This window comes from Durotheca rogersii (assembly GCF_024521655.1).
Source record: "Durotheca rogersii strain YMJ 92031201 chromosome Unknown GGS23scaffold_2, whole genome shotgun sequence".
Lineage (NCBI taxonomy): Eukaryota > Fungi > Ascomycota > Sordariomycetes > Xylariales > Xylariaceae > Durotheca > Durotheca rogersii.
The window spans coordinates 2,542,475-2,567,938 of NW_026251233.1; the positions used below are offsets into that span (position 1 = coordinate 2,542,475).

Below are 25,464 nucleotides of genomic sequence, written 5' to 3' on the forward strand. Positions count from 1 at the left end.
CGAAGCGGTCGAGCGCACGCTTATGGTACCCCCCTTATTTAGCAAAGGCCTCAACAACAGCCGACCGCCGAATCTACAGCCGAAGAAAGGGGTTGAGTCCATCCTCATCAACGTACGTCATGAGTACAGCATGCCAACCTAGGCTAGAAAGCAGCGTGTATGGGGAATGAAAAATTCAAAGGAGAAGTTACAATATTATAATGGAAGCCCTTACACGCGCCGGTGAATCAAGGATGGGGGGGGTCGTGGTTGGGCAAGAGGGAGAAGACGGAAATCCCAGGCCATTCAGTTGCCCAGACTGGAATTGTTACTATTGCCACGTCCCGCTGCCGGCGGCAGGGGACCGTATCGCTGCCGAGGAACCCACGATTTCCCCGTGGGCGAGTAAATAACAAAGGTCTTCGTGTCGATCTGGTGAGGCACGGCGACCCCCTCGTCTTCGGCGGTGCCGTCGTCGGCGGTGACCGTCATGTTCCAGTAGTCCCGGGCGTCCGCGCCGAGGTCGAAGCAGTGGCCGCGGTGGTCGACGGCGGAGATGTCGGCGAAGGTAACGTTCTCGAAGACGGGGGGGCCGTGGTGGTAGCGGTGGTCGTCGCCGAAGAGGGCCCACTCCTGGAAGAATAGGGCGGTGCCGTGGCCGAGGCAGATCTGGAAGCTCGGCTCCGACGGCGAGTCTGCGGTCATGGCGATGTCGTAGGTCTGGCCAGTGCGGAGGTTCTGCATGGAGCTATATTGAGGAGGGGGGCAAGGCGGAAGAGAGTCAGAGTGGATATAGCTAGAGGAATTAAGATGTAAGAGAGGGGAGGCGAGTGCGACCTACACGTGGCCCGTCACTCGGGTGTATACGTCGACCGCGACGCGGATTTGGTCGCCGGGGACCACCGTCATGTTCTCCGGCGGGATGGGGTGCATTCCTGCGGGGAACCACTCGACCCAAGCATACGCCGTCGCGTTGCCATGTTCGCCCATCTACACCCCAAGCTCAGCTGACGTCCGGGGAAACTATTCCCACCCCTTCCGCCCCCCCTTTTCCTTCGCCCGCAGTTAAGGGAGGGGAGGGAAGAAAAGGGGGGCGGATAGGGGACTAAATGATATGAACTCTACAACATACTCCGGTCGCCGTACCGGCTTGCAAGAAGGGGTACCAGCTCGCGTTGGCACAGGCGTTCCCCAAGATTCCAACCCACTGTGCCAACACGTGGCGGTTCTTCGGGTCGCCCAGGTCGACGTCGCGCGGGACCTGCATCCACGGGACGTTCCACCGGGCCGAGGCAGTGCGTATGGCGGGTCGCTGCGGCTCTATGGGCTTTCCTAGTGTTACTCCTACTCCACCCGGCGACGGCAGCGTCGGCACTATCGGCGGCTCCTGCTGGACGTCGATGACGGCGCCCCCGAGGAACGGGCTGAAGTACTTGTCCGCGCCGGGGCTGGTGGCCCGCCCTCCCAGAGAGGAGGCGGCGGCGGCGGCGAGTCCCCAGGTAGCTGTGAGGACGAACTTGAGGATCTTCATCGTGGTGATTCTGTTGGATCTGGTCTGCTGCCTAGAAGCGTTGGTATTTGGACGTCGAGGGGATAGGTCGAGGCAGGCGAGGTGGATGAGAAAAGAGGGACGGGGGATTAAATAGGTATAGGAGCGTGAGGCCACGTACGCGAAGAGATATATTGCAGAGAAAACACGACTTGTAATGGGGAATAAGGCAAACATTCGACTTATGCCTTTAGTTTTCCCCCCAGTGAGATATTAATGTTGTGTGTACGAGAAAATTGCATCCCGTATCCTCGACAATGGCACCGTGCCATTCCTAACTAGCATAGAGAGCTCGGTGCTCTAGAGTTTAGGACAGAGGGAATACTCGAAAGATTCATTTCGAGAGACGGACTCGCATCATCAATTCGATGGCGAGTGCAACTTGATCTTTGCTACGAGCAGAACGGACAACAGAGTTTGGCGCAGATGCCGGGTCTTCTAGCAACAGACGGAGATGTATTATAGAGGCAAATCAATACAAAAGTGTTACTTGAGCGTGGAATTCTATACTCCTGCTCTAATCGGTATTGCTTAACTGTGGGGTCCAAGGGGGTTTCGAAATAAGTAGGCAAGCAAGGAGAGTCCCGAGAGCTATGCAAACACTCGAAGACCTCCCACGATTCCTAAGTCGCCGCACCTAGCAAGTGGGCGTGATATTGGCCCCCGCTACAGCCTAGCCAAGCGGCAGGGAATGATATGGGACTATGTGCGTCAACACACAAGCTGGCGTACGCAGAATGTGCTGCCGGATTATCTACGCAACAGAGGGGGAGATACGTATGTTCACGACGACCTCTTGAAGGGGCGCATCTCGCCCCCCCAAGAGGGAATTGTCCTTGTCGAAGGGATGCCGTTGTCCAATAATTACGTGTGAGTCATCAATGTTATTGTTATGTACGAAATTTAGAATCTCGGAGGTGAGGTACCAGCACAATAGGGCCTCTAAAGCCTCCGTATTGTTCTAGTAGCAATACCAAACTACAGAGCTGACTACGCGATCTTATTGGTCTTGATATCCAAAATGTCGTTATTGTGCCGGGTCGCCTTCCGTGGTCGATTTGGTGAAGGCTAGCCCCCAACGGAGGGTCAATCTAACCAACTCCGCCTAACCATAGCCTCTCTCGGTAGACATATATACCCCGATTCTTCAACTCTACATGTCTTCTGCGCCTAATTCAACTTCTTGCCAGCCGGAGGTTACTACAGAGAGAGAACGGCAATCGAAAAAAAGCGGCCCACGCACCCGAGAATGTCACCCAGCATTAGGGTGCGGGCGAATCGGGGACGTTAGGGAGGGAAAGCTAGACTCAACGCCGGATTTTCCAAAACACGTCTAACTGGTGATCTGAGCCCAATCGCGTAAGAAGCCGTAGACAGACTCCTGCATCTCCAAGGAGTGTGCGGGCCTATACGTTCTTCCTATGACATGCGGAGTTTCCCGCTCTGGTGAGTAGAGTGGAGGCGCTTGTTGGGTATACGACGTAGGTAGGTAGGTAGGTAGGCAGTCAAGCGACTTGCCTTCCTCGCCACAGCGCCACAAGGCTGCTACTGTTGGTTTCATACGGATGGGGGATAGGGTAAGCAAATGAGCCAAGGCGAGAATGGAATGTGTAAGACAAGTATGCTAACACGTATAGTTAGCGCGACAACGAAAAGGGGTTCTGCCTTCTCGGGAACAGGGGCGTACTAGCACGGTATCCGAGGAGATACTAAACAACGCACGGAGGAGCGGGAGGGCTCCTATGCCTCGCAAGACATTTCCTCTGCGCGTTGGCTGAGGGGTTGTTGGGAAGAAGCAAAAATGAGTTGGAGCCGACTGGTTGGCCTGAGCCCTAGGTTCCCGAGTAGCTGGGACAGGCCAGGGCCAAGGAATATATTACCAATGCCCACAGTAGGGAAGCAAGCCGATTTCATGATCGTCTCGGGACCTCTCCCCCCCGGGGAGATCTAAACAAAAAGACTTAGACATACGGTGAGAGCTGGCGAGAGAGGTTGGTTGGGAGAGGAGATTTGCCTCCGCGGCTTGGACTAAAATTAGGCGGCCTGACGCATTGCCCTTCGAGCGGTCGACCTATCACATGGAGATGTTTATAGGGATAGGCAGGGTCGGTTGCCTAATAGGAGCGACCAGACGTAACTGGTCTGTACTACTCGGGAACCACTGGAATTTAAGGTTACCCGATAGTCTGGGCAGGTGATTTTCCCTTGTGGCTCGGGTTGGCAGCACTAAGGAGATAAAATAGGAGAAGAAAAAAAAAAAACCACGAACTAGGCCGGGTATTGGGTGGCTAGCAGGGAGGCACATCACATGCCCACCTCGACCACCTCGATATCGGTGAGTGAGTGTCTCCTATATGTGGGCAGGTAGGTAGGTGTCTGCCTAGGTAGGTCGGTAGGTAGGTAGGTGTAAGCTTTGGCGACGGCTTTTGTCGCCTGTACGTACATTTCCCATCCTGCGCCGACGCAGATCCGAGTTGCCAATATCCCTGTTGGAGTTAGCAGGTTGGCCGGTGGCGGACCCCCACGTTAGGCACTTACTATAGTACATACATACCGTATGCATCAACATACATACATACATACATCTATTATAGGTGCCGTTGCGTACAGGAAGAGTGCTTATACGCGCACATATTGCGGAACCGGAGCCCCCAACGAAAACAGGTGGGGAGATATTTGGTCTGGGTGTTTGCAGGAGAGGAGCGAAACGTTCTCAGTTGCCGTCCCCGACTTCGTGTGTCGACTCTACTACTACCACTGCTGCTGCGTGCCCGGCGGGCCTGGCCAGACCTCCCTAAGGGCATCGCGATCTTTTGCTGCTAGCCGGCGATAGGACTAGCTGCGGTGGGGCGCGGCCCTGTCACCGTCATGACGTCGAATGAAGGGACGCGCCAGCTGATGGGGTTCCAAAGCCGCCGTCGCCTGGGACGAAGTCCCCCCCCCGTTCGGTGTAGGGATGCGGTGTCGATCGCGTCGAGGTGGCCAGAAGCGTCGAAGCCGCCTTTGCGCGCTGTGCACGGTACCTTGACTGCCTTGGGCAAAAGGCAGCGCTCGCTCGGTTCTACGTAGAGGTAGTATGGCAATGGATGGCAATGGATGCTACGATGCTACATGCTACGTGCTTACATGCTGCATACATGCCTTATGCACAATGCATCAGGTGTTAGTTGTGCTGTCCATTGGCCGCCTCCTACGTTATAATGTACGGACGTGTATGCGGGGGAACCACAAAAGCCGCCTGCTGTGTGGGAAATCAGGGGACGTCGCCTCTGATGTGAGAGTGTGCCGTAGATATTACCTAGGTACCTAGGTACCTACCTCTACCTGTACCTCCTCATCTTCTTCTTCCCTGAGGTACTACCTAACCTCTGCACAGCATCCTTAGGATAGTAGGTACTGGTAGCACGGTAGAACTGCCTGGGCTCCCGGAAGCTGCCTCGTGTTGGCGGGTGTGTCTGCCCGACGCGGGAACGAGGCATTACTTTACCTACCTCCCGTCGCTGCGACACCTGAAGGATGTCGTTGTTGGTTTTATTGTTTTGGTTCGCGTCGTACCCGGGGAGTGCATGTCTGCGGCCCTAGGGACCCCGCGGGCTTCCCAAACATCTGCTCAGCTTGGGAGTTGATTTACTTACGAGGTAGCGACGGGACCCCGGCTTGGAAATAGATATTCATCGATGCTGATATGGCACCATTTTTTGGCTTCTCGCATCCGCGCGACTAAACCCTCTCGGGCACTATTATCTGCCTGCATATGAGTACCTAAGGTATCTCTGCACAGCCTGTACTCACCTATAGGTACCTAGTATAGGTAGGTATGCATGCGCCCACCGTGGTGGCCTCGAGTCTGGGCATTCTCAGCCTGTAGGAGAGGGTATATCCGATCTCGTTTCTGGACAGACCCCGTCCCAACCCGTCTCTAGCCCGTCCCTGCTCTCTCCGCCTTCGCCTCCGCCTAACCGTCGTGAGTGATCGCCTCCCACCATCTGCCCATCTCTGGGTCCTGTCTTCGCCCCCCCCCCTCTCGTCTCCGCCGCCCCGAGCTGCGCGCGCATACATACACAAATGCACACCCACGTCTGGTGACAAGATCAGAGTAAATATCTGTCCCGGCCCTCCTGCTCCCCATTCGTCGGCCATTGAATAGCGCGGTCCCCAATTTCGTGCAGCGCGCCATCCGGTCCCAGGGGGGAACATCCGTGCCTTCGCCGTATCGTCTTCTTGAACACATACCGGCGTGCTCCTTGTTCGGTTTGTATACTGTCTGTCATATCCCGTTGTCATTCTGTCGTCTTTGGGTCGTCAGCCCGGTCCGCTCGACGACACCGCGCGTAGCTTGTTGAATATACCTACATCCATATTACACACTCTATACCATCTTAGCCTCGCTGCCCACGTCCACACACGCATACGCTACCGCTTCTTGTTAGCAACCCTTCCTTCCCCCCCCCACTACGGCGCCCGAATTCCTCGGCAAGAGAGCATAATAACCCAACTAACCGTCCCGATATTGTCGTGGCTCTTCTCCCTACATGCAACACATCGTTGCAGGTGGTGGCAGTCCACTCACGACCCCGATCATCCGACGGCGCACCCCCCCCCCCCTCCCGCTCCCCTCCCCTTTACCCTGGCCAGTCCTGCTCGCGTTGGATTTGTCCCTACTTGTCTCCCTCCGCCAATCTCCGTCTTCTCTGCTACCTAGCGAGCCCTTTACTACTCCAATCGTGGCATCGCGTCACTCCTCTCGCGCGAGCTGGCACAACTGGCACACGGCTACGTGAAGGCGATCCGTCAAGCCTTGTCCGGTCCGTCTGTTGATCATTTCCCTGCGCCATATCTAGTCTGGACATCCTCCAGCTATCACCCCCCCCCCCTCCTCCCCCTCTTGTCACCACATCATCTCCCGGGTGCAAACGCTTCTGAGTGGCGCTGCCGAGCCCCCCGTTTGCTGCGGCTGCTGCGATTGCTGCAGGCTCTATAGCTCTTCCCTTCAATCTCGTCTCCGTGTCTGGCTCTTCGATGGCCGGGCGCCTACATTAGGCATATACACGCCCACGCTAACCCGGGCCCAGGAGGATACCCGCTATCGATCGGTGACCTGATCACGCATCACAAAATACCTGGTTCATATCCTGGCCGGCTTGTTGTCCTGCTAGGTATCCACAATCTGCCCACTCAGACATCGCCGCCTGGCCGCATTCCAAGGGTCGACGCTCATAGCGCACCCCGGATAGTGTCAGGGTACCGGCGCAGTTCATGGCAATCCGAGCCTCCCATCCCACCACAATACCTATCTATGTATTGATATCTCTCAGCGCATCCACCCGCCGAGGGTCAAACGGTGGCTCGGGTCGATTGACTGATCCCGCAACCCGTCTGGACATGTGCTAAAGCCCACCCCCCTCCCTCGAAAAATCAACCTTTTGTGCCTTTGCCGCCCACGATGGCTACGTCTACGCGGAAGCCCCCGTCGTTAGACCTGGCTTACGATCTCGATGGTGCCTCTCTCGAACTTGGAGAAGCCGATTACTACCAGCAGGTCCTGCAGCTTTCGCCCGAGAAGACCGCCGCCTATCTCGATGACTTGATCGTGAAGGCCGAGAACCTGGGTATCGCCGTTGCTAGACCGTTGAGTACCGCCTCGACAGACGATAAGCTCAACCCCTCTGGCGCCGAATCGAGCGTGACCGTCGACTCACATCACGTCCGCACCATATCGACGGGGTCAGAGGGCTCGGCGAGCACGAAGCTGACGTCGCATTCTTCGATCAGTGCCTACCCGGAGCCGACGGGACGGATTGCGAGAAAACGATCTAGGGCTCTCACCTTCGCCCAGTACGAGAGCTACCTCGCCCAGGTTGAACCGAATCTCTGCCAGCCAAGATTCTCGGCGCCGTCGCCGGCGGAAGCAGAGGCCACCCCGAGCATCTTCGGCGTGAGAACGAGCAAGAGCTACCTCAGGATCAAGAGGGGGTTCTCCAAGTTGCGCGATAGACGGAAGATCCCCCCTTGCCCTGAGGATACGGTCATGTTTGTCTAGCGCCCCCGAATAGCTGCGATGACTTGTACTGACGGGTACGTTTCGTTTCCATTATAGATCGTGTAGCGCGTGCCGAGACGACCTCGAATCAGACCAATCCCTCCAGAGGCTGCCTTGCGGACACAGTTACTGCTCGAGGTGCCTGAGGATCATGATTAACCAGGCGACGACCGACGAATCCAAGATGCCGCCGCGGTGCTGCACTCAGCCGATGACGAGTTCGATCATCAAGTCCGTCCTCTCTCGCGAGGAACAAAACAGGTTTCTCAAGTCCGTCATGCAATTCAGCACCCCCTGGGAGTCGCGCATCTTTTGTTCGAATCCGGCATGCGGCGAGTTTATCCCACCGCAATCCAAAGTCGACCCTAAATACCCGTTCCAGGCTATCTGCCGCAAGTGCAGGATGCGGGTTTGCGTTATGTGCAAGAGAGACGCGCACGCGATAGGCCAGGACTGCCCGGGTGACTGGGAGCTCGAAGCGGTGTTGAAGATGGGAGAGAAGTCGGGGTGGAGGAGGTGCTATAAATGCCGGACGTTAGTTGAGCTCACGCAAGGTTGTACGCATATGACGTGTCGGTGTCGGGCTCAGTTCTGCTACATCTGCGGTGCCGTCTGGGACCCGATGGTCGGCTGTCCGAATTTTTGCAACGGCGATGCAGAGCTGGAGCGTCGGCGATTAGAAGAAGAGGCTAGGGCGGCGGCCCTCGCCGCCGAGGAGGCGGCGAGACAGGAAGCCGCCGAGAGGGAGGTGGTGGAGAGGCTCGAGGCGGAAGCGCGTGCCCAGAACTGCGAACAGTTTATGGCACTGCGTGCGGGGCAGGTAGAGGAGATGGAACGGTTCCAGGCCTTCGAGAGGCGATCAAAATGGCTCATGTGGACGAGACATGCTCACCAGAGGCTGGCTCTGGTAGGGAAGCAATCGGGAACGATCGAGAGGATGCGAGAACGGCACGCGAAGACTTCGGCTAACCTCGAGGACCGCCAAGTAGCTGCGGAGATGGAATTACGCTCAACGCTAGATCAGAGCGAAAGGAACGTGCGGATCCGCCTCAAACATATGGAAGCGTACTGCGACGGCCTCGGAAAGAATCCGGATGCCAACATGCCATCCCGAGTGGTTACCGAACGGGACCTGCGGGAACTCGGACAGCAGTACAACGTCGAGAAGAATATGAAGCAGCTACATCAAGCTAAGATCAACGTGATGCGGGATCGCCAAGCCAAAGTCCTCGAAGAGCTGATCGAGAGGCAGGGATCCGAGATGAACAAGCTGATCGAGAAGAACAAGGACGAGTTGGAGAACCTCGAGTCGGAATTTGCAGACGAAGAGGATGCCCTGACGACCATGTTTGCCGAGCGCAAATCGGCTCTCGAGAAACGGTGGGAGCTCGAGATGGAGGTGATGCGTAAGGAGCTAGAGAAGAAGAGCGGCTTGAAGTACGGCTCGCTAGGCCCTCTCGAATGGCCGCATGAGATAGAGTCTCTCGACAGTACCCCCATCACGCCCCCTAGGACTCCCACCACCACGGATGGGTGATCTACGTGTCTCGACTATGATGATCACTCGGTTATCTGTTATTATCTTCGGTCCTTGGATTCTGTGCATAACTCGCTTTACCGCACCCCCCTACCGAGCCCTTCGCTCTAACTCAGGGCCCACCGGCGTGTCCCCGCCACGAGTTGCCCTCCTTATTTCTACGCCCTTTTTGCGCCTAGGATGTGGATTATGGCTTTTTCAAGCGCGCAACCCCTGCGACATCAACGTGAAGGGCGCTTCCATTGCTAGCTGTTTTGTTGAAATATACCCGGCGATTCTTAGCCAGAGAGAGACGTTTGGTTTACTAGTGTCTTTTTGGTTGCATATGGGGCTAATCTATATGGTTGGGAAGCGAGTGGGTGAGAAGTGAGGCATCGGATAGCATGACATGGGTCTTAGGGATATGAAAGCGATGATGTCCCTAGGATGAAACGCCACGTTGTCGTTATCGCCTCTGTAAGGTTTATTCGTCGAGGATCACCAATTCTCCAGCTTCTCTCGGTCGAACTAGCACTAATCTTTATAATCATGTATACAAAACCTAGCATGGTGTTTGTACTCATACTTCCTACCAAGCCAGCTGTTGTTTAGCTGTATATAGCAAATCAACTGTCGTCTTGCCCACGATGCCGGTGTCGGATTGGCATTTCTGCACGCATCCCACCCGCTGGGGGTTGATCGACGATCAAAACGTTGCTCTTACTCTAATGCCTCCTTTGTTAACTTGGGTAGTTTAAGTAAGGCTCGTGGTAAGAGAATGGTGGATATTCAGCTCGAGATAGCAATAGGGGTGTATATGCCCGTCACACAAGGAAATGGAAAGCATCTACACACGGGCTGAGAAGTGGGACCGCCGCTTGATTGAAAGTCCTAGTCCTAGAGTTAATCGAAGGTGTGTTACGACGCAGTCAAGCTCATACTCGGAGCAAATTACGTGCTCAATTAGGGTCTACGAACTACCGGTGCCTAATAATAAATATGAGGCCCAACACTTTCAAGGCCGCTCGCTGGTTTGAAAATAGAACTACGGGCGGCGGAAATACGTTGGCATACGCAAATTGACTGTAATATCCTCTGGATTTTTGGTATAACGACACAAGGCGAATACATTCGGGCGGAGCAAATGGGATAGCTCCTACGGGGTCGTGTGCCTCGAATCAGCTAGAAGAATGTCCGGATGACCAGCGGGTAGGCGCTGGTAGGCTGGAACACGACGCCGGAGGCGGGTGATCTCAACAAAACAATGGAGGACGCCCTTCTCGTCGTATCGTCGCGCCGGAGCACAGAGAGTCCTATACGACGTGGCGGTCAGCTCATGTACAGACAACTAGCATGCATACCTCGACGTAGGAAAGGGGGCGTAGGGGGGGCAAATGTTCAGAATATGTAAGAAACTGTTATCACGTTGGATGCTCGATATAGCAACTCCGGCAAGAGCGCCATCGAAGCATAATCAGTCGCAAATTACCTCATCATGATATGCGAGAACCGCCAGTATAGAGAAAGAAAAAGGCCACGGGGGATCTTACCTGTGTCAGGATAGGGTATGTGGGCTTGAGAGCCGTATGGATGGCTCTTCGAGGACGCGTTGATGCTGGTGGGAGAAGATGGGAGAAGGTGGAAGAGATTTTTTCGATGAGGCTGGAGGAAGGAAACTTCTATTATGTCTAGGTACCTAAGGTGTACTCGTTAGTGGAATGGAATTTAGAGATTTGAATACCTGGGTACAAGCACATATACACTTACTAGTGCCCCGCCTTTTCCATCCAACCAGCCAGGTTGGGTGTGTTAGGCACTCCGGCACAGCGTTAATGTAGATACCTACCAGGTACTAGGTACGTCGTACTGGCGACAAGGCTCCATCCCGTCTAGGTTGTACCTGTCAACCTAACTTGGGTACAATGTACCTAGGAGTTAGCAGGCTCGGATGCGGACAGCAAAAATTCCGCTTTTAGCCCTAACGCCCACACAACATTCAACTTCCGAACCTCCCACCACTGATATGCGCGACTGAAGAAAAGTTCACGCCCAGGACAATCGAAGGTAGGAGGATTTGAGTCGACACCACAACGTCTTATCTACCTACCCCCGGTTAATACCAACTCGGTCAGTATTTCTCCCTGATAAAAAAAAAGACCAACCCCTCCTTTTCGTCTTCCTCCTTGTGCCTCTCTCTCTCGCTTCAGATCCGCCTCTAACAGCAAGCCGAGTTCGCATCAGACCGTCACAATGGGCGACGCAAATATCGAATCACCCGAATGGCGCCGGGTCGAGGTCGGTCGCATCGTCCTCGTCCAAGGCAACAACCCTTTCGCCGGCAGGCTCGCTGCCATCGTCGAGATCATTGACCACAAGCGCGTACGTTGAACCGAGTCCATGGGGGGGTAAGGGGGGAGGAGAGGAAGCACGATTATGTATTTACACGGCGTTTTACTTTGTTCTAGGCTCTGGTCGACGGACCTTCCGCAGATCCCAAGCTTGTCGTCCCGCGACAAGCCATCTCCTTCACCGACGTGCTGCTGTCCGACCTCAAGATCCAGAAGCTGCCGCGAGCCATCCGAACAGGAGCCCTGAAGGCGGCGTGGGAGAAGGCCGAGATCGACGCCAAGTGGAAGGAGAGCAAGTGGGCCAAGCGAAAGGACCAGAACGAGCGGAGACGCGCGCTCACCGACTTCGACCGGTTCAAGGTCATGCGACTCAAGAAGCAACGACGATTCGAGGAGCAAAAGGCCCTGGCCAAGGTCAAGGCGTCTGCGTGAGCGGAGAAACCGAGAGGTTGAGGGATGTGATTCACACGGAGGGTTCTGAGGAGACGGTGTTCGGCTAGGGTGGAGGGTAGCAAGTCTACGGATCTGGTCCGCGCGGACATCACCAACAAACAAACAACATCAACACATTGGCATGGGGTTACTGGTTTCTTCTGCTTCGTCTGGCAAAGACCTGTACGTCACTCGTAAAATCTCAATGAGGTGACAGGCGTCAATGATACGGAATTTCACAATGGCCCAGGCTGTCTGTCGGCTTAGGGCTATCTGCGTAGAATCCGGTGTCTCGCCCTGTCGCCAATTCGGACGGCCTACCGTGCGCGGTTGTGCTTGTGCGAGTGCTGCCTATGTAGAATATTATACCTACCTACGTAGGTATCCGCAGGCTGTCGAGATTCCTCCACCAAAAATAGAACTTTTTTTTTTAAATCCGAAAGACGGCTCCCTGTCCCAAGTGCGTGTGTCCGCGGGTAGACTTGGCTGTATCTCCATCCCCAGCGATGCTGTCACTTCTTCGGCAGGTAGCCGATGAGGAACGAGCGGAACTCCGTCATATGCCTGCTTAGCTAATCGAAGTCGTCAAAAAAGGAGGTAGCACGGAAGGGACTGAGTAGGTAGGAATGTAACCCGGGCCTGGCTCAGGCTATATATATGGACATAGGATAGGGCAGGCGGAGTTGTGGAGGGGCGTGCCTGCCCAAGGCATGTCAAAGTACCTGGGGAACATCTATAAATCCGTATCTGGACTAGTGCGGGCCACTCGCAAAATCGAAAGGGCCGCCCGCAAAGCCCTAGGCCAAACAACCTCAGCAAGAAGAATCGACAGCAAAAAAAGTTCACAAGCTGGGCAGGGAACTTTTCTCAATAACCGAACCACACTTACCACCTACCCACCCTAGACATAACCAATCACCCCGCCACGCCCGCACTCTAGCAACCATCCTCCCAGCACCGCCTTGGTGAGTCGACAGCAGCCGTGACACAGTCCCCGTGCGGTTCGTACAAATCTCTTCTCCGACTCGGGTTCGGAGGGTAGAGAGGCGCACGATAGCAGTCTTTGCGGCCTATTTCTCAGCGCGCTTGCGCCCCGCCCGCTCGTTCCCACATTATTGTGATAGAAGGGAGTGAGAATAACTTGGGTAGCTGACTCGAGATAAACCCGCCAGATTTGCGTCCAACATGGCCAACCCAAGAGTCGAGGAACTTCCTGATGACGAACCTAAGAAGGTCACGATAGAAGAGCACGATGACGACGAGAGCTCCGACTCCGAGATCGAGGTTGGCGAGGGTGGTCCCTCCGGCTCCACTGCCGTCATTCACTCCCGCAACGAGAAGAAGGCCCGGAAGGCCATCGAGAAACTCCACCTGACCCGCGTCCCTGGCATCACCCGTGTCACCCTGCGACGACCGAAGAACGTAAGTGTGGCGCGGACCTGGGACGTTGGTTGTTGTTGCGCAAGGGGAGTTGAACTGGCCGCAGCGTCGCGCCAGAAAGAAGACCAAAGGGACATGGATGTGCCATTATGCACCTAGTGCACCTGTCGCAGCGTCTCGCAGCACTTCTTTGAGCGTTCCTGATCGGGATATGCTGGAATTGCCATCGGAACCGAATTGCTCGTTCATAACTGACAATTATCTATAGATCCTGTTTGTGATCAACAACCCAGAGGTCTACAAGTCCCCCAACAGCAACACCTACATGTAAGGCGTCATCAGCCACCCTTGCGCCCCAGTATTTATGTTGGAGACATCTGACAAGAGCCCATTAGTGTCTTTGGTGAGGCCAAGATTGAGGATCTCAACTCGGCTGCCCAGCAAGCTGCTGCACAATCGCTCGCCGCCCAGGGTGGCGACCATGACCACGACCACGCCGGCCACGATCACAGCCACGGCGCACCTGCCAAGGCGGTTGAGGGTACCGAGGAGAAGAAGGACGACGATGACGATGACGAAGAAATCGACGCCGAAGGGCTCGAGGACAAGGACATCGAACTTGTGATGACCCAAGCCAACGTCAACCGGAACAAGGCCATCAAGGCCCTCAAAGAAAACGACAACGACATAGTCAATTCGATCATGGCATTGAGCGTCTGATTGTGAGGGCAGACGTCGAGGTTGAGGTCAGGCTGTATCTGCCGCTGTGGTTGTAGCAAGGCGCCTTGCAACGATAGAAAACGTTGTGTTGGGCAAAACAAGGACGCGGGTTGGCTGTGTATTACAGGGCTGCAATACCTTCTGGTGGATTCTTGAAGCATTGTGAATACCGTCTGTTTGCAAGTGATATCCTCGCCGGCGGGCAACGCGGTCGTCGTACCTGTCTGCTTGTGATGACGAATGTATCAATTGCTCGGGTGAAGCCTATGATTGGAAGCATCAAGCTTGGCCAGTGAATGAAAAAAAAACAAACCACCCCGTACCTCGTGTTGGTGAGCATATTCTCTAAGCATAGGCCACTGTTGTGGGTTGCTAGGTAAAGAGAGGGAAGATGCCGATTCTGGTCATGAGGCGCGAATGCTGTACGAGATTGTTGTCATTGTACGTGTAAGGTATTTAGTCATCCCGTAAGGCAATAAAAGGGGCTTGGACATAGAACAAAAGATGTAGGTACCTCCATAACTTCCAGACAATCCTATGAGTAGGATTGTATTCCACGTGACCTCACATCACGTGCATTATGTGAGGCGTATTATGGGAAGTACGTGTGTACATGCTTCATTGCTCCCACCCGTTCCGCCGCCCCAACTCCATGCAAAAACGCCGGACTTTTTCGGCTGCGAAGAGGGTAATGTTGCCGTGAATTGCTTCAGATCTCCACTCATTCCCTAAATTTCTCAACACACCTGCAAAAATGGCCGCTGTAAGTGCCTCCCTCCTTTTGGGCTCTCTTTGCGAGCGATTGTGACGTGGCCAAACCGACCCGTTCCCTCCGTTGGCCTCGTCGTCGGCCGTCTAGGCAAGGCACGACGGATATGCGTGTGTGTGTGTGTGCTGTGTGCATGATGAGCTAATTTTCCCGCGCGCCCGACCTATAGCGAAGCGCAGCCCTCAAGCTCGACTGGGCGAAAGTCACCTCCTCGCTGGGCCTTCGGGGCCAAACCGTCGCATCGCTGCAGGCGTTCAAGCAGCGGAACGAGAACGCGCGCCGCAAGGTGCAAGCGCTGTCGGAGCTGCCGACGACGGTGGACTTCGCGCACTACCGGTCGCTGCTGAAGAACCGGGCGGTCGTCGACGAGATCGAGAAGCGGTTCACGAGCTTCCAGCCGGCCCGGTACGACGTTGGGCGCCAGCTCAAGGCCATCGAGGCCTTCGAGGTCGAGGCCGTGAAGAACGCCGAGGCCACCAAGGAGAAGGTCCAGCTCGAGCTCAAGGACCTCGAGGCCACCCTGAAGAACATCGAGACTGCCCGGCCGTTCGACGAGCTCACTGTGGTACGTTGCGGCTGCACCGGCGTGATAAGTCCTCCGATTCGGAGAGGGAGGAGGAGGAAGAAGAGAGAGGAGAGAAGAAGCGATGAAGATCAATGCTGATACGTGTGTGCACGCCTACAGGACGAAGTCGCCGCCGCCGAGCCCTCGATCGACGAGAAGACGGCACAACTCTTGGCGAAGGGTCGCTGGGTCGTTCCCGGATACAAGGTATGGGACCCCCCTCGTCTCACGCACGGCCACCCGATCCGGCCGGTCTACTAAGAACGTACGGTATACTTACTCGCTTCTTTTTCATTTGTTTAGGAGAAGTTCGGCGACCTCTCGGTGGTATAGGCGCGAGCATCATCAATGGCAGCAGCATCGCGCGAGCCGCAGCCGAACCCACTGCTGCTCTCGTTTCCCCCGCTTGTGTACTACGTTATCTAGCATTGTAGATAGGAGGCTGGTAAGGAAGAGGTACGGGAGATGGGATGAGAATTGCAGAAACTGTCGAACGCCGCCAAATGTGCGTGTGTGCGCACGCGTGCGTGATTTGCGTGTGTCATTGCCTAATACTGGGAGGATAGCATCGGTGTAGACGGCAGGCGAGCAGGCATAACGCAGGCTACACAAGAGGCTACCGGTGCGCGATTCACGATTGAGAAGGTCAAGCCTGAGACGAGCGAGCGATGCCGACTCGTATCGGGTATCCGGCCGGTGCGCCTCCTCGAGCGCCACGCTCGGGGACGCCGCCCCCGCGGACAAGGCTCCTAGTCAGCTATCCCCAATGGTGCCCATCCCTTCTTCATTTCCCGAGCCGACAATGGAATTGGCGCGCCCCACCCACTCGTAGGAAATCCAAGCGTACGTGTACCTGATAGACATGACCGACATAGGTATGTATACGAGGTAGGTACCTACCTAACGCAGGTGGGCATTCGAGTAATATAGGCACTGGCATATGCGTGTGAGTATACCTACTTAAATAAATAAGGGGTGCTCTACGTCGAGGCGGCTGTAGGCTGGCCTTACTGCTGGGACCTGTTCGTCTATCCTCTGAATTGCATGCCTCCCCCGCTGGTAAGGCAGGTATATAGGTATCGGAGGGGGGGGAGAGACTGGGATGCGGAGATAAAGTTGTCTGAGATCTCGCTGCTTGCGTAGATACCCAGCCTATGTGTAATATATGTAGGCATATCGCCCTACCTTTCGTTCATGCGAGTCTGTCACCGGGGCTCAGGTAAGGCGAGGTGTGTGTGTAAAGTGGCTCCGAATCTGCTGGGCGATGTGGAGGCCGGCTTCGTTAGTTGCATATCGATGAGATTCCCTGACCTTCGGTTACGACGTGAGTTCTAAATTCGCCAGAGGGTTTGACCGGAGGTGGCTCGCCGTACCTGGTTCGAACCTGTGGTGTGGCAGCCTCTCTGCTGTCGTCGCAGAGGCGTCTTCCCGCCCATTTGCCTGCCCCGTCCCGCTCAGCCCGCCCGCCTTGTTCGCTGCACCTCCCAGGAAATCCACATATGCACATACCCATGCACACTGGACCTCTACATGCATACTCCCGTTAGATACATGCAAAGATCTCTCCCGTCCACGCACCGGATAACGCTGCACACACACACGCCCACATAATTGCATTTGTCCTGCACCTGACCTAATCCTAATCCTCTTCCTCACCTTCGCATTTCTTCTTCCTCTTCTTCTCCCTCTTCGTCCTCCATTACCACATTCACCTAGGCCTATATCTACTTTTCTTACTATCCACCTTGCTTTCCGGCCATTGCAAAACTTATTCCCTGAGCATTGCAAGAATCCTACGCCTGCCCGCCTACTTACCTACTCGCCTACCCGTCTACTCGCAAGCCCGCCAATTGACCAGGAAAGACGCCCGAACAAGTACAGGAATTCCCACGACCATGACGTCCCTTGCGGCGGGGATAGTCGATCCCACGAAAGCCGGCAAATACCCAGTCGTTCTCAGCGACGCCTTGCTCGGCAAGGATCCCAAGGAACTCTTCACCGGCGTGAGATGTACGCAATCCGCCCTGTTCCACCCCATCCTCGCTGTCGTTGCCCAGCTAACGGATAGCCCGCTGTAGACAATCACAAGCCGCCCTTGTCTTCAAGCACAGCGCCTGCTCAGGCACGAATAAAACCCGCCCCCTCCACCTCCAAGAAAGGTGCTCCTTCGTATGATCTCGCCTTCCAAGATGACGGCGGTCGCTATCAGTACAAAGGTACCTCTGGCGCCGAAAAGAGCCAGTACGTGCTCATCTTCGACCCGGCCCGCGAGGTCTTTGTCCTACACAAAGTCAATTCCATGTTCAACATGAACTTGGTGCGGACGCCGTCCAACGACAACGCCGAGAGCTTGCGACGCGAATTTCCGCATCTCGAGGCCCACAGCAGCAGCACTAGTGCTAAAGCCGCTGCTTCGGCTGGCGGCAGCAAATCAGCTGCTAAGGGAGGCAACGACCAGAAGAAGACGGCGGCTAAGTCGCGAAAGCAAGCTGCTCCCCCGGTTGAGGAGAAACCACGTCTCGCCATGCCCGAGAAGAAAGCGCCGCCGCCGCCGCCGAAGCCCGCGGCTAACAACAAGCGGCGGCAGGCCTCAGAAGAAGAAGATGAAGAGAGCTCAGACGACGATCTCGGCCTCACTATTGAGAATCCGGGCGGGGAGGCCCCGAGCACGAACCGCGACTTCTCCCCCATCTTTGGAATTCGCCGATTTTCCGACTTCGTCCAGCAAAATGGGGAGGACGATCAAGATGATGCCGATGCCGAGGAGGATGACGACGACGCATTCGAGCACTTCAAGCTACCTAGTCCTATCAACCACCAGATGCCCAATGCGGCCCCGCATATCCAGGCCAACGCAGAAGAGGAGGAGGAGGAAGACGAGGAAGACGACAATATGGAGGATGTACAGCACGAGCAACCGGCCGAAGCCGAAGAAGACCCTGGTCAGGAGGATATAGATCTCGAGGCAGAGCTTATGGCCGCGCTGGAGGAAGAGAGCGACGTGAGCGAGGAGGAATAGCGGCGGCGCCAACATCTGTTTATGTTTACGGCCGACCGATTCGGCCACCCGGAGAGGGCACAAAATTTTTCTCATCATCCTTCCAGCATGTTAGACCCGTGGCGTCTGGCGCCCTGGATATCATCGTGTGTTTTGGCATTTGCGGACAGGAGGAGGGACGGATAGGACTAGGCGGCACGGCACGGCACGGCACGGCACACATAGCACGAATTACTAAAAAGTCACCAGAGACATGACGAGCAGGGGGCGGGAGGATTTCATTGGCGGGTACGCTAATACCTACCACAGCTGGAGTCGGTCGTTTCTCGTGGAATAAACTCGAATATGCCTACCTTTTCGGGTCTTTGACGAGCACATGAAGTGATCCCCCCTCTCGGACCGTCGGGTCGGGGTTTGTGTCCATTTTACATTGTGTGAGATTCGCCTGAAGTATATGAACTCTTTTTTATTACACTTCTCTAGCGCATGTGGTGGTAGAACGGTGGTTTTCCTTTCTGCCATCCGCGGCCCCTATTTCGGACGTAGCCACGCTCCCTCATCTTTCTTTTCCCCTCTCCCCCTCTCCCCTTTCTTCCCTCTCTTCTCTCTCTCTTTTCTTCTCCTCTCTTTCTCTCTCTCTCTCCGTCTAGCCACCTACGTGGCGCCGGAGAAGACGAGGTCCTCGTTGCCGACGACGGGGTTGAGGACGTTGAGGGCGGTGCCGGCGAGGCGGCCGTCGCCGCCCGGGAGGAGGACGGCGGGGAAGGAGTCGGCCATGAGCTGGACGCCGGAGACGAAGCCGGCGCCGTCGAACTCGCAGTGGCCGCCGTCGGGGGCGTTGTCGACGGTCTGGAGGGCGCCGACGGCGGCGGCGCCGAGGCCCTGGTCGGCGGCCACGCGCTCGTACGCGGCGACGGCGGCGCGGATCGCGGGCTGCAGCTGCGCGAGCTCGCGCTGCGTGCTCTGGAAGTGGATGCGGGTGGCGGCGAGGGCGGCGGCGCTGGCGGGGTCGACGGGGACCTGGGGGGCGAGGGCGCCGCAGTTGAGGAGGACGGCGGACTGCGGCGCGGACGTCTGGCCGGCGGCGGGGGCGGTGACGAACTGGGCCATGTGGGCGGGCAGGAAGAAGCCGCTGAGGAGCAGGGCGCCGCCGGAGACGCCGGTGAAGCTGACGCGGGCGGGGTCGAAGGCGAGGAGGCGGGGGAGGACGCCGGCGACGAGGTCGGCGACGGCGCGCGCGTGCGCGACGCCGTCGTCGCGCCGCAGGCCCTGGCCCCCGCCCCAGAACAGGTTGCGGTCCGGCGCGAGCACGGCGACGCCGGCTAGCCCCCCGCGCACCCCCTGGTTCGGGAAGTCGAAGAACGACTGCCCCCCGTCCCCGTGCAGCAGCACGTTCAGCCCGAGCGTGCCCGCCGCGCCCGCCGCCTGCGCCCCGCCGCGCACCCCCGACCCCGCCGCGAACTGGTCCGCCGGCGCCGAGATCTTGAAGCGCAGCGGCAGGCCGCTGGGTCCGGGTTCCTTCGTTAGCTCTCTGGACGTTTTTTTTTTTTTGTAGAGAAGGGGGGGAGGGGATGTACTTGACGGTGGCGTTGGTATCTAGGATGGTGCTCCCGTCGGTGGCGGTCGAGATGCCCTGCGGGACCTGCTGGGCTTGCTGGAAGGCGGTCGCGGCGGCGCCTTGCCGGTTCCTCCCGCCGCGGTTCTGGGGGAGGCCCTCGGCGGCGAGGGACAGGGCGCCGAGGACGAAGACGAGGGACAGCGAGCGGACGGTCAACATCTTGGCTCGGCGGGGGCGGGGATCCCGTAGGAGCAAACAAATAAAGAATGGTTATAACAGCCGGAGTGTATTACTATATTACAGAGGATGTTATGCGAAGGGGGCAGATCCTGGCCCAGAGCAATCCTATAACGAAAGTAATAATAAGAAATAAATAATAAGCCCGTCAAGAGCTGGCGAAAGAAGGAGAATACGGGGTTAAGAGAAGGGTAGAAAAAAAAGAGGACGAAATGGAAGGAAAGCCGAGATAGACAGGACGGAGAATAAGGCAAAATAAGCTTGTTTTACACCCTCGTAAAGCGCAGCGTTCTACTATAACCCAGTGGAGGCACTACTATACGTGCGGGTCGTATTCCCGGGATCGCCTCGTCGACATCTCAAACAAGCACCACGGGCCCCCTCGCCGAAACGTGCGGGATCGACGTCCAGAAGTGAGCAAGTATGTGCGTATTAGGAACGAGCAACGGACGACCGCACGTACCTAGATCAGAGGTGTCGACTACCTACCTACCTACCTGTGTTCGCGCAAGGGGGTACCTGCGCAGGTCGGCGCGCAGCGCAGATCCGTCTCAGACGATCCGCTGAGCGACGCGGGAAGCGGGGCGGCGAAGAGCTGCGTTCTCGCGGTGTTGGCGGAGTTTGGCTGCGCACGCAGACAGGCGGCGAGCAAGTCCCAGCTGAAATGCTCGGAAGGGGGGGGGGGGCGGCGGTTGGAGAGCGTGTGTTGGTTGCGAGAAGATGAGAACTGACACCGCGGCGCGGCCGGCCGTTGTCCAGTTCGTCGACCCAGCTGCCTGCACTGGGCAGGTGAGTCAATCTTCCGCCCTCGACTCCCAACGAGGTGCGTCCCGACTTCGACTGTGCCACGCTCGCACCCATTTATTTCCTCATACATGCCCGCAACCTCGCATCGCTCGAGTAAGTGTATTTATTAACCACACCAACCCACTCTCCGTGTTTCGTCGCAGGCGCCCGCCCCCCTCCCCCCGGTCCAGCCCGTTTGGGCGCCTGCGCATGCCACCCAGACCGGTAGTTTTGCGCGCGTCGCATTGCATTGCATGTGGGCGTGGGAGGCTGAGGGGTCCGCGCCCCCCCGTCCCTCCCCTCTCCCCGCGCGCCCTCTATCTACTGCGTACCTCCAACCTAGGTAGGTGGCACCTACATGTGTATCTATGACTGATCCCCGCGGCGTCTGGCCGGGGGATAGTTTAGGCATACGTGCCTACATACGCCTGGGAGGCGAGGCGAGAGAACGAGGAGAATTAAGAGCGGGGGAGGGAGGGGGGGAGGAGGGGAAAGGAAGGGAGGGCAAAAGGAGAAGCGCTGCTGAGTCGGCGTGTTGATTCCGCAGACTGGGCGCGCCGACCGGACGGTTGGGTTCGATAAGAGGAGACAGGTAGGCGGGTAGTTATGTAGGCACGGAGGCGCTGAAGGTATACATAGACGTGGACGGGTATGGACGTAAGGAAGTGGAGATCACCGAAGATCCCGTCCAGTTCGCAGGCCGCCTCGCTCCACCGGTCTCCCCTCCTGCCCCCCTTCGCTCGTTCGTCTACTCACTCGTCGTAGTTGCGGCAGATGGGTTACTGGCTTACCTACCATTTCACAAGGAGCGACGTGATACCCGTAGGACGTGTGCGTGCGGTGTGGTGCGGTACGTGCGCGTCGTATCGATATATAGATATGTCCCGAACGCGTCCTCAAGCTAAATCTAGCCTACCTAGCCTGGCCCCGAGGAGAATAGCTCGGCGCCGTCCAAGTTGCAAGACTCCCTTCTCGTCTATCCAACCGTTTCTTCGCCTCGAGAAGGGGGGAAGGGCGGGGCCAACGCCAACCAGCCCAAACTCAACCCGTGAGAAGCTAGTCTCTCTCTCTCTCTCTCTCTTTCTCGAACAACAAACAGGTTCCGTCTGGGGAAGAAAAACCGCTAGCGCCGCTTGTCATATATTACAAATGTCCTGAAAGAAGGTCCCAAATTCGCTTGCTATCCCATGCTCTCTTCTCCATGCTATTACCAAGCCAAAAGAAGCCTACTGGGCAAAAAAAAGTGTAAACAAAAGAGTGTTGACGAATATCATGAAAGGCAGCGGTATGCGGCTGCCATGATAAGCACGTGTCAGCCGACGTGCTCCCGAGAAGATGGGCTATCGAACTATCGTACGCATCGCGTGCCTCCCCGTCAAATGTTTTCCGAGCCGAGGCATCCCGAGAGCGACGTCGGGTCTGCTCGCTTCGGAGGACAGGATCATCTGTACTGTGATAGGTAAGGCCGAACAATAGATTCCCAGCGGAGGTTGCTCGCTTGCGGCCGTCCAGCATCTGGAGAAAAGGGAAGCCCTACAACCCCATAACCTCATCTAGTGCCTCCAGGTCGTTTGCCGTCGCGCCGTGCTTCTTGACCATGTGTCGCCTCCAGTTGTCCTTTCTGGGAAATGCCTTACCGCCCTTGAAATATGGGCACGTTGGCTCTATGCAGTGGTACGCCTTCGACTTGACGTGCTTGTCGTTGATGTGCCGGTCAAGGTGCGTCTTCGTACCGAACCGCTTGTCGCAACCTTCGTAGGGGCATTCGTGTTTGCGGTCGTGGTAGCGCTTATGATGGTTGAGTTTGTGTATCTGGTCAAAGTATCGCCCACATTCCTCGCAGATGTGGCCGGGAGATTGTGGTGAAAGTCGGGAGCCCTCCGGCGAAGAGCTAGACTCGGGCTCCGCCTTGGTCCGGTCGTGCGCCACCGGGTACGGAGACGGCGACACCGTGACTCGGGTGTCTGGAGTCCTACCCATAGAGGGTTCGGTGGAGCTCTGCCCTGGCGTAGTCGTGTAATAGTACGAATCGCTGGATCCGCGAGGTTCGTCGTCGCTAGGTATGTCGAGGAAGCTGTCGGCATCGAAGTCGTCTAGGTCATCCTGGGCGGAAGTATCAGGGAGCTCCGACGCTAGCGGGTGGGGGGTGATCCTGGGAGGGCTGGTGGAGAATAGGGGAGGCGACGTCGAGTTTTCCATTTGGTAGTCGGTATAGGCCGCCTTCTCGGCAGCGTTGGAGGGCTGCATGATGGACATGGGCGACACGAATGCTTCCGGTTGGAGAGGAGGAGAGTGAGAACCTTGGAAGACGGAGGGCCGATGAGGGTCTTCAAATGTCCCATCGAGTTCCATGGGCTCCGGGATGTCGGGGCTCATAAGTCGTCCCTGGGGACGGGCTTCGGATTGTGGCTGAGCTAGGTGAGGCAACCCGTCAGTGGAGTCCGGGCTCCTTAGGACAGCTGAAGGGAGCTCGGGATCTCTCTCGGTCGTTTCCCGTATGCTCGAGCTAGTCCGCAGGGGGAAAGACTCATACAGTGAATCATCCCGTCTCTGCCTCTTATAATTATCATGCTGCCGGTCTTTCTCAGACCAGCTCTTACCCACCGCAGCGCCCAAAACACCCGTGCTCTCAGACATCTCCCCAGGTTCTTCGAAAAACCGTTGGGTGCGGGCACTCGCTTGCGCATCGGCTCCTCCCGTTAGTTCTAAGCTAGATTCCTGCTTGGCGCCCACGGGACTCTGGACAGGCGAGGCGGGAAAGAACTGCTGCGATCCGGTACGCAGAGGGCTGTTGTTGTCGTGGGCGGAGGAATGCGTAGATCGCTTCCTCTTAATGCTGCTCCAGATTCGGCTGGTCAGCGACCCGCTCCTCTTTCGACGCTCCCGCGAATCTTTGAGCTGCGCTTCGTACAGCTCAGTCATCTGGCCAGACGGTGGCATCGGTGCCTGCTCGGGGGCCGAGCCCATCGATATCCTGGTATCGTAATAACTCGAATTTGCAGCAGCAGTTGGTGGGGAAGCATGGTCGAAAGGCAGATTGGTCCCAGGCCCGTCTGTGTTTGAAAAGGCTGTCGGCTGTGGTGGCAAGGAGAAATCAATGTCTGGTGGTAGCGTCGGCTGACCAAAGTTAGGCTGCAAGTAATAGGCTTCATGATCCCTCGCGAAATCACTCCCATAAATACGCGCTGGCAATTGCTGAGATCCCAGGCCGTTCTCGAAATCGGGAGCGACTCTATCAGACCCAGTTGTTTCCTTCGTTGAAGAAGGGTGACCGCCCGGCAGCGTCGCGGCAGGGGTTTGTCTAGAAAGGAAGCCTGGGAGGGCGAAGGGCGAAGTCCTATGTTGGTTGACGAAAGTCTTCGCGGTTGGCAAGATGCCTGTCTTGGCCCTAGCTTCCCTGGATATTCGCCTATACCGGAAGTAGAGAAAGCCCACGACTATGAGTAGCAGGCTCCCTCCGAAAACACAGCCGATAACCGTCCCAGCAATCGCGCCGGGTGACATCTGATCGCCCCTCGCCCTAAGGCTGGACCTGGGTGTCAAGACGGGCGACATACTGGGCGAGTGGGTAGATCAGGTAGGGGGGACAGCAGACAGGGGAGATGACGGGCGAAGCTTAAGACACGCTCAGGCAAATTCCCCGCGGGCCCAGAAGCGCTCCCCGGATCGCAGGACCTCTCGGGTTGTCGGCACGTGCTGGGAAGAGGACGAGAGGGTAGCGATGCTGTCGTGGAAGGGGGGCGAGGACGTGTGGAGAGAGCTCAAGCGCTTCACCCACGAACTCAGACGGCACATATGACAGCGGGATGGCGCGGATGGCGAGGGTGGATAAGACCTTGACGACAGGTGGCACGCAGCCAAGTAAGCAAGCAGCGAGCTCGTCTCACCAGGATAAACGAAGCTCGGCCGACGGGACAGGCGGCCCAAAGGCGGCCTGGGAGGGCGCTACGCAGAGCAGGTCGATGGTGATGGCGTGGTGCACCGCGCAAGAAGGCAACGATGCCTGGACCATAATCCGAGATGGATCAACAGAAGTGACGTTGATAAACCAGGTTGTGATCCAGCGGATGGATGGATGGATTGATTCAGCCTCATCAGAAAAATGTTGGAGGCGGAACTGGGCCCGGAGAGACGCCCCTACAGACGCAGGAGAGAAGGTCGCATTGGCGTCGAGTCGTTGGCTGACGCTTTTTTTGCTGCTGGGCGGGACCCCCCGGCGCCAATTGGAGCCCTCAATTGGGTCTCTCGACGAGGCCAGCGAGGTACCTGACCGGTACTTACGCCCTACCTGCGCCCTGCCCATCGACCCGTTACGGTCCCAGCCCCCCCCCTTCCCTCCGGCCAGCGCTGCGAGCACGTGTCCGCCCGAAACCAGAGGCCCGGCGGCAGTGCGCTAACAGAGGCCCAGAGACCGAGCAGCCAGCTGTGGGCGGGACGAATGTACCCCGTCGGTACCGCTCCAGTTCCTCCCTCCTACACGTATTCTCCGCTGCACGGACACTCCCACCACAGATACAGCGGGCGGGTACTGCGCCACAACAGCAGAGCTACCTCGGCAAGGCCACGCATACCTACCTCTCTCTATGC

General features: G+C 56.9%; 8 protein-coding genes across 8 annotated transcripts; 5 read left to right on the forward strand and 3 right to left on the reverse strand.

Annotated features, from left to right (window-relative positions):
- Positions 1-46: 46 nt before the first annotated feature.
- Positions 47-1,920, reverse strand: GGS23DRAFT_194078 (concanavalin A-like lectin/glucanase). The gene is made up of 4 exons (XM_051511729.1): positions 1,650-1,920; positions 1,112-1,537; positions 821-969; positions 47-727 (listed from the first exon to the last, which is right to left on the reverse strand). The coding sequence occupies exons 2-4, from the start codon at positions 1,508-1,510 to the stop codon at positions 286-288; spliced, it is 990 nt and encodes a 329-aa protein (XP_051376474.1). The 5' UTR covers positions 1,511-1,537; positions 1,650-1,920; the 3' UTR covers positions 47-285.
- A 4,833-nt stretch (positions 1,921-6,753) lies between these two features.
- On the forward strand, positions 6,754-9,303 carry GGS23DRAFT_194555 (uncharacterized protein). Its single transcript, XM_051511732.1, has 2 exons — positions 6,754-7,558; positions 7,626-9,303. Exons 1-2 carry the CDS (start codon positions 6,972-6,974, stop codon positions 9,103-9,105), a joined length of 2,067 nt encoding a protein of 688 aa, XP_051376475.1. The 5' UTR covers positions 6,754-6,971; the 3' UTR covers positions 9,106-9,303.
- A 1,532-nt stretch (positions 9,304-10,835) lies between these two features.
- GGS23DRAFT_549868 (ribosomal protein L14-domain-containing protein) lies at positions 10,836-12,521 on the forward strand. The gene is made up of 3 exons (XM_051515255.1): positions 10,836-11,211; positions 11,326-11,463; positions 11,550-12,521. Exons 2-3 carry the CDS (start codon positions 11,335-11,337, stop codon positions 11,862-11,864), a joined length of 444 nt encoding a protein of 147 aa, XP_051376476.1. The 5' UTR covers positions 10,836-11,211; positions 11,326-11,334; the 3' UTR covers positions 11,865-12,521.
- A 101-nt stretch (positions 12,522-12,622) lies between these two features.
- GGS23DRAFT_194133 (nascent polypeptide-associated complex, alpha subunit) lies at positions 12,623-14,025 on the forward strand. The gene is made up of 4 exons (XM_051511730.1): positions 12,623-12,829; positions 13,037-13,286; positions 13,513-13,571; positions 13,640-14,025. Exons 2-4 carry the CDS (start codon positions 13,050-13,052, stop codon positions 13,962-13,964), a joined length of 621 nt encoding a protein of 206 aa, XP_051376477.1. The 5' UTR covers positions 12,623-12,829; positions 13,037-13,049; the 3' UTR covers positions 13,965-14,025.
- Positions 14,026-14,490: 465 nt separating this feature from the next.
- Positions 14,491-15,799, forward strand: GGS23DRAFT_194135 (uncharacterized protein). Its single transcript, XM_051511731.1, has 4 exons — positions 14,491-14,727; positions 14,903-15,298; positions 15,419-15,505; positions 15,602-15,799. The coding sequence occupies exons 1-4, from the start codon at positions 14,719-14,721 to the stop codon at positions 15,629-15,631; spliced, it is 522 nt and encodes a 173-aa protein (XP_051376478.1). The 5' UTR covers positions 14,491-14,718; the 3' UTR covers positions 15,632-15,799.
- A 1,114-nt stretch (positions 15,800-16,913) lies between these two features.
- GGS23DRAFT_194656 (RNA polymerase II transcription elongation factor-domain-containing protein) lies at positions 16,914-18,330 on the forward strand. The gene is made up of 2 exons (XM_051511734.1): positions 16,914-17,308; positions 17,377-18,330. Exons 1-2 carry the CDS (start codon positions 17,194-17,196, stop codon positions 18,315-18,317), a joined length of 1,056 nt encoding a protein of 351 aa, XP_051376479.1. The 5' UTR covers positions 16,914-17,193; the 3' UTR covers positions 18,318-18,330.
- A 304-nt stretch (positions 18,331-18,634) lies between these two features.
- GGS23DRAFT_194651 (uncharacterized protein) lies at positions 18,635-20,403 on the reverse strand. Its single transcript, XM_051511733.1, has 2 exons — positions 19,874-20,403; positions 18,635-19,800 (listed from the first exon to the last, which is right to left on the reverse strand). Exons 1-2 carry the CDS (start codon positions 20,071-20,073, stop codon positions 18,951-18,953), a joined length of 1,050 nt encoding a protein of 349 aa, XP_051376480.1. The 5' UTR covers positions 20,074-20,403; the 3' UTR covers positions 18,635-18,950.
- Positions 20,404-22,222: 1,819 nt separating this feature from the next.
- Positions 22,223-24,557, reverse strand: GGS23DRAFT_194675 (uncharacterized protein). Its single transcript, XM_051511735.1, has one exon. The coding sequence runs from the start codon at positions 24,430-24,432 to the stop codon at positions 22,411-22,413; it is 2,022 nt and encodes a 673-aa protein (XP_051376481.1). The 5' UTR covers positions 24,433-24,557; the 3' UTR covers positions 22,223-22,410.
- Between the last annotated feature and the right edge of the window lie 907 nt (positions 24,558-25,464).

Excerpts from the sequence above, each read along its gene's own strand:
- GGS23DRAFT_194675 (XM_051511735.1), bottom strand. The coding sequence starts at position 24,432 with ATGTCGCCCGTCTTGACACCCAGGTCCAGCCTTAGGGCGAGGGGCGAT.
- GGS23DRAFT_194651 (XM_051511733.1), bottom strand. The coding sequence starts at position 20,073 with ATGTTGACCGTCCGCTCGCTGTCCCTCGTCTTCGTCCTCGGCGCCCTG. Across the intron at positions 19,801-19,873 it reads GATACCAACGCCACCGTCAA|CGGCCTGCCGCTGCGCTTCA; the intron begins GTACATCCCCTC and ends ACCCGGACCCAG.
- GGS23DRAFT_194555 (XM_051511732.1), top strand. The coding sequence starts at position 6,972 with ATGGCTACGTCTACGCGGAAGCCCCCGTCGTTAGACCTGGCTTACGAT. Across the intron at positions 7,559-7,625 it reads TGCCCTGAGGATACGGTCAT|ATCGTGTAGCGCGTGCCGAG; the intron begins GTTTGTCTAGCG and ends TTTCCATTATAG.
- GGS23DRAFT_549868 (XM_051515255.1), top strand. The coding sequence starts at position 11,335 with ATGGGCGACGCAAATATCGAATCACCCGAATGGCGCCGGGTCGAGGTC. Across the intron at positions 11,464-11,549 it reads AGATCATTGACCACAAGCGC|GCTCTGGTCGACGGACCTTC; the intron begins GTACGTTGAACC and ends ACTTTGTTCTAG.
- GGS23DRAFT_194656 (XM_051511734.1), top strand. The coding sequence starts at position 17,194 with ATGACGTCCCTTGCGGCGGGGATAGTCGATCCCACGAAAGCCGGCAAA. Across the intron at positions 17,309-17,376 it reads ACTCTTCACCGGCGTGAGAT|ACAATCACAAGCCGCCCTTG; the intron begins GTACGCAATCCG and ends AGCCCGCTGTAG.
- GGS23DRAFT_194078 (XM_051511729.1), bottom strand. The coding sequence starts at position 1,510 with ATGAAGATCCTCAAGTTCGTCCTCACAGCTACCTGGGGACTCGCCGCC. Across the intron at positions 970-1,111 it reads AAGCCGGTACGGCGACCGGA|ATGGGCGAACATGGCAACGC; the intron begins GTATGTTGTAGA and ends CTTGGGGTGTAG. Across the intron at positions 728-820 it reads ACCCGAGTGACGGGCCACGT|CTCCATGCAGAACCTCCGCA; the intron begins GTAGGTCGCACT and ends TCCTCAATATAG.
- GGS23DRAFT_194135 (XM_051511731.1), top strand. Across the intron at positions 15,299-15,418 it reads CGTTCGACGAGCTCACTGTG|GACGAAGTCGCCGCCGCCGA; the intron begins GTACGTTGCGGC and ends GCACGCCTACAG. Across the intron at positions 15,506-15,601 it reads GGGTCGTTCCCGGATACAAG|GAGAAGTTCGGCGACCTCTC; the intron begins GTATGGGACCCC and ends TCATTTGTTTAG.
- GGS23DRAFT_194133 (XM_051511730.1), top strand. The coding sequence starts at position 13,050 with ATGGCCAACCCAAGAGTCGAGGAACTTCCTGATGACGAACCTAAGAAG. Across the intron at positions 13,287-13,512 it reads CCCTGCGACGACCGAAGAAC|ATCCTGTTTGTGATCAACAA; the intron begins GTAAGTGTGGCG and ends AATTATCTATAG. Across the intron at positions 13,572-13,639 it reads CCCAACAGCAACACCTACAT|TGTCTTTGGTGAGGCCAAGA; the intron begins GTAAGGCGTCAT and ends AGAGCCCATTAG.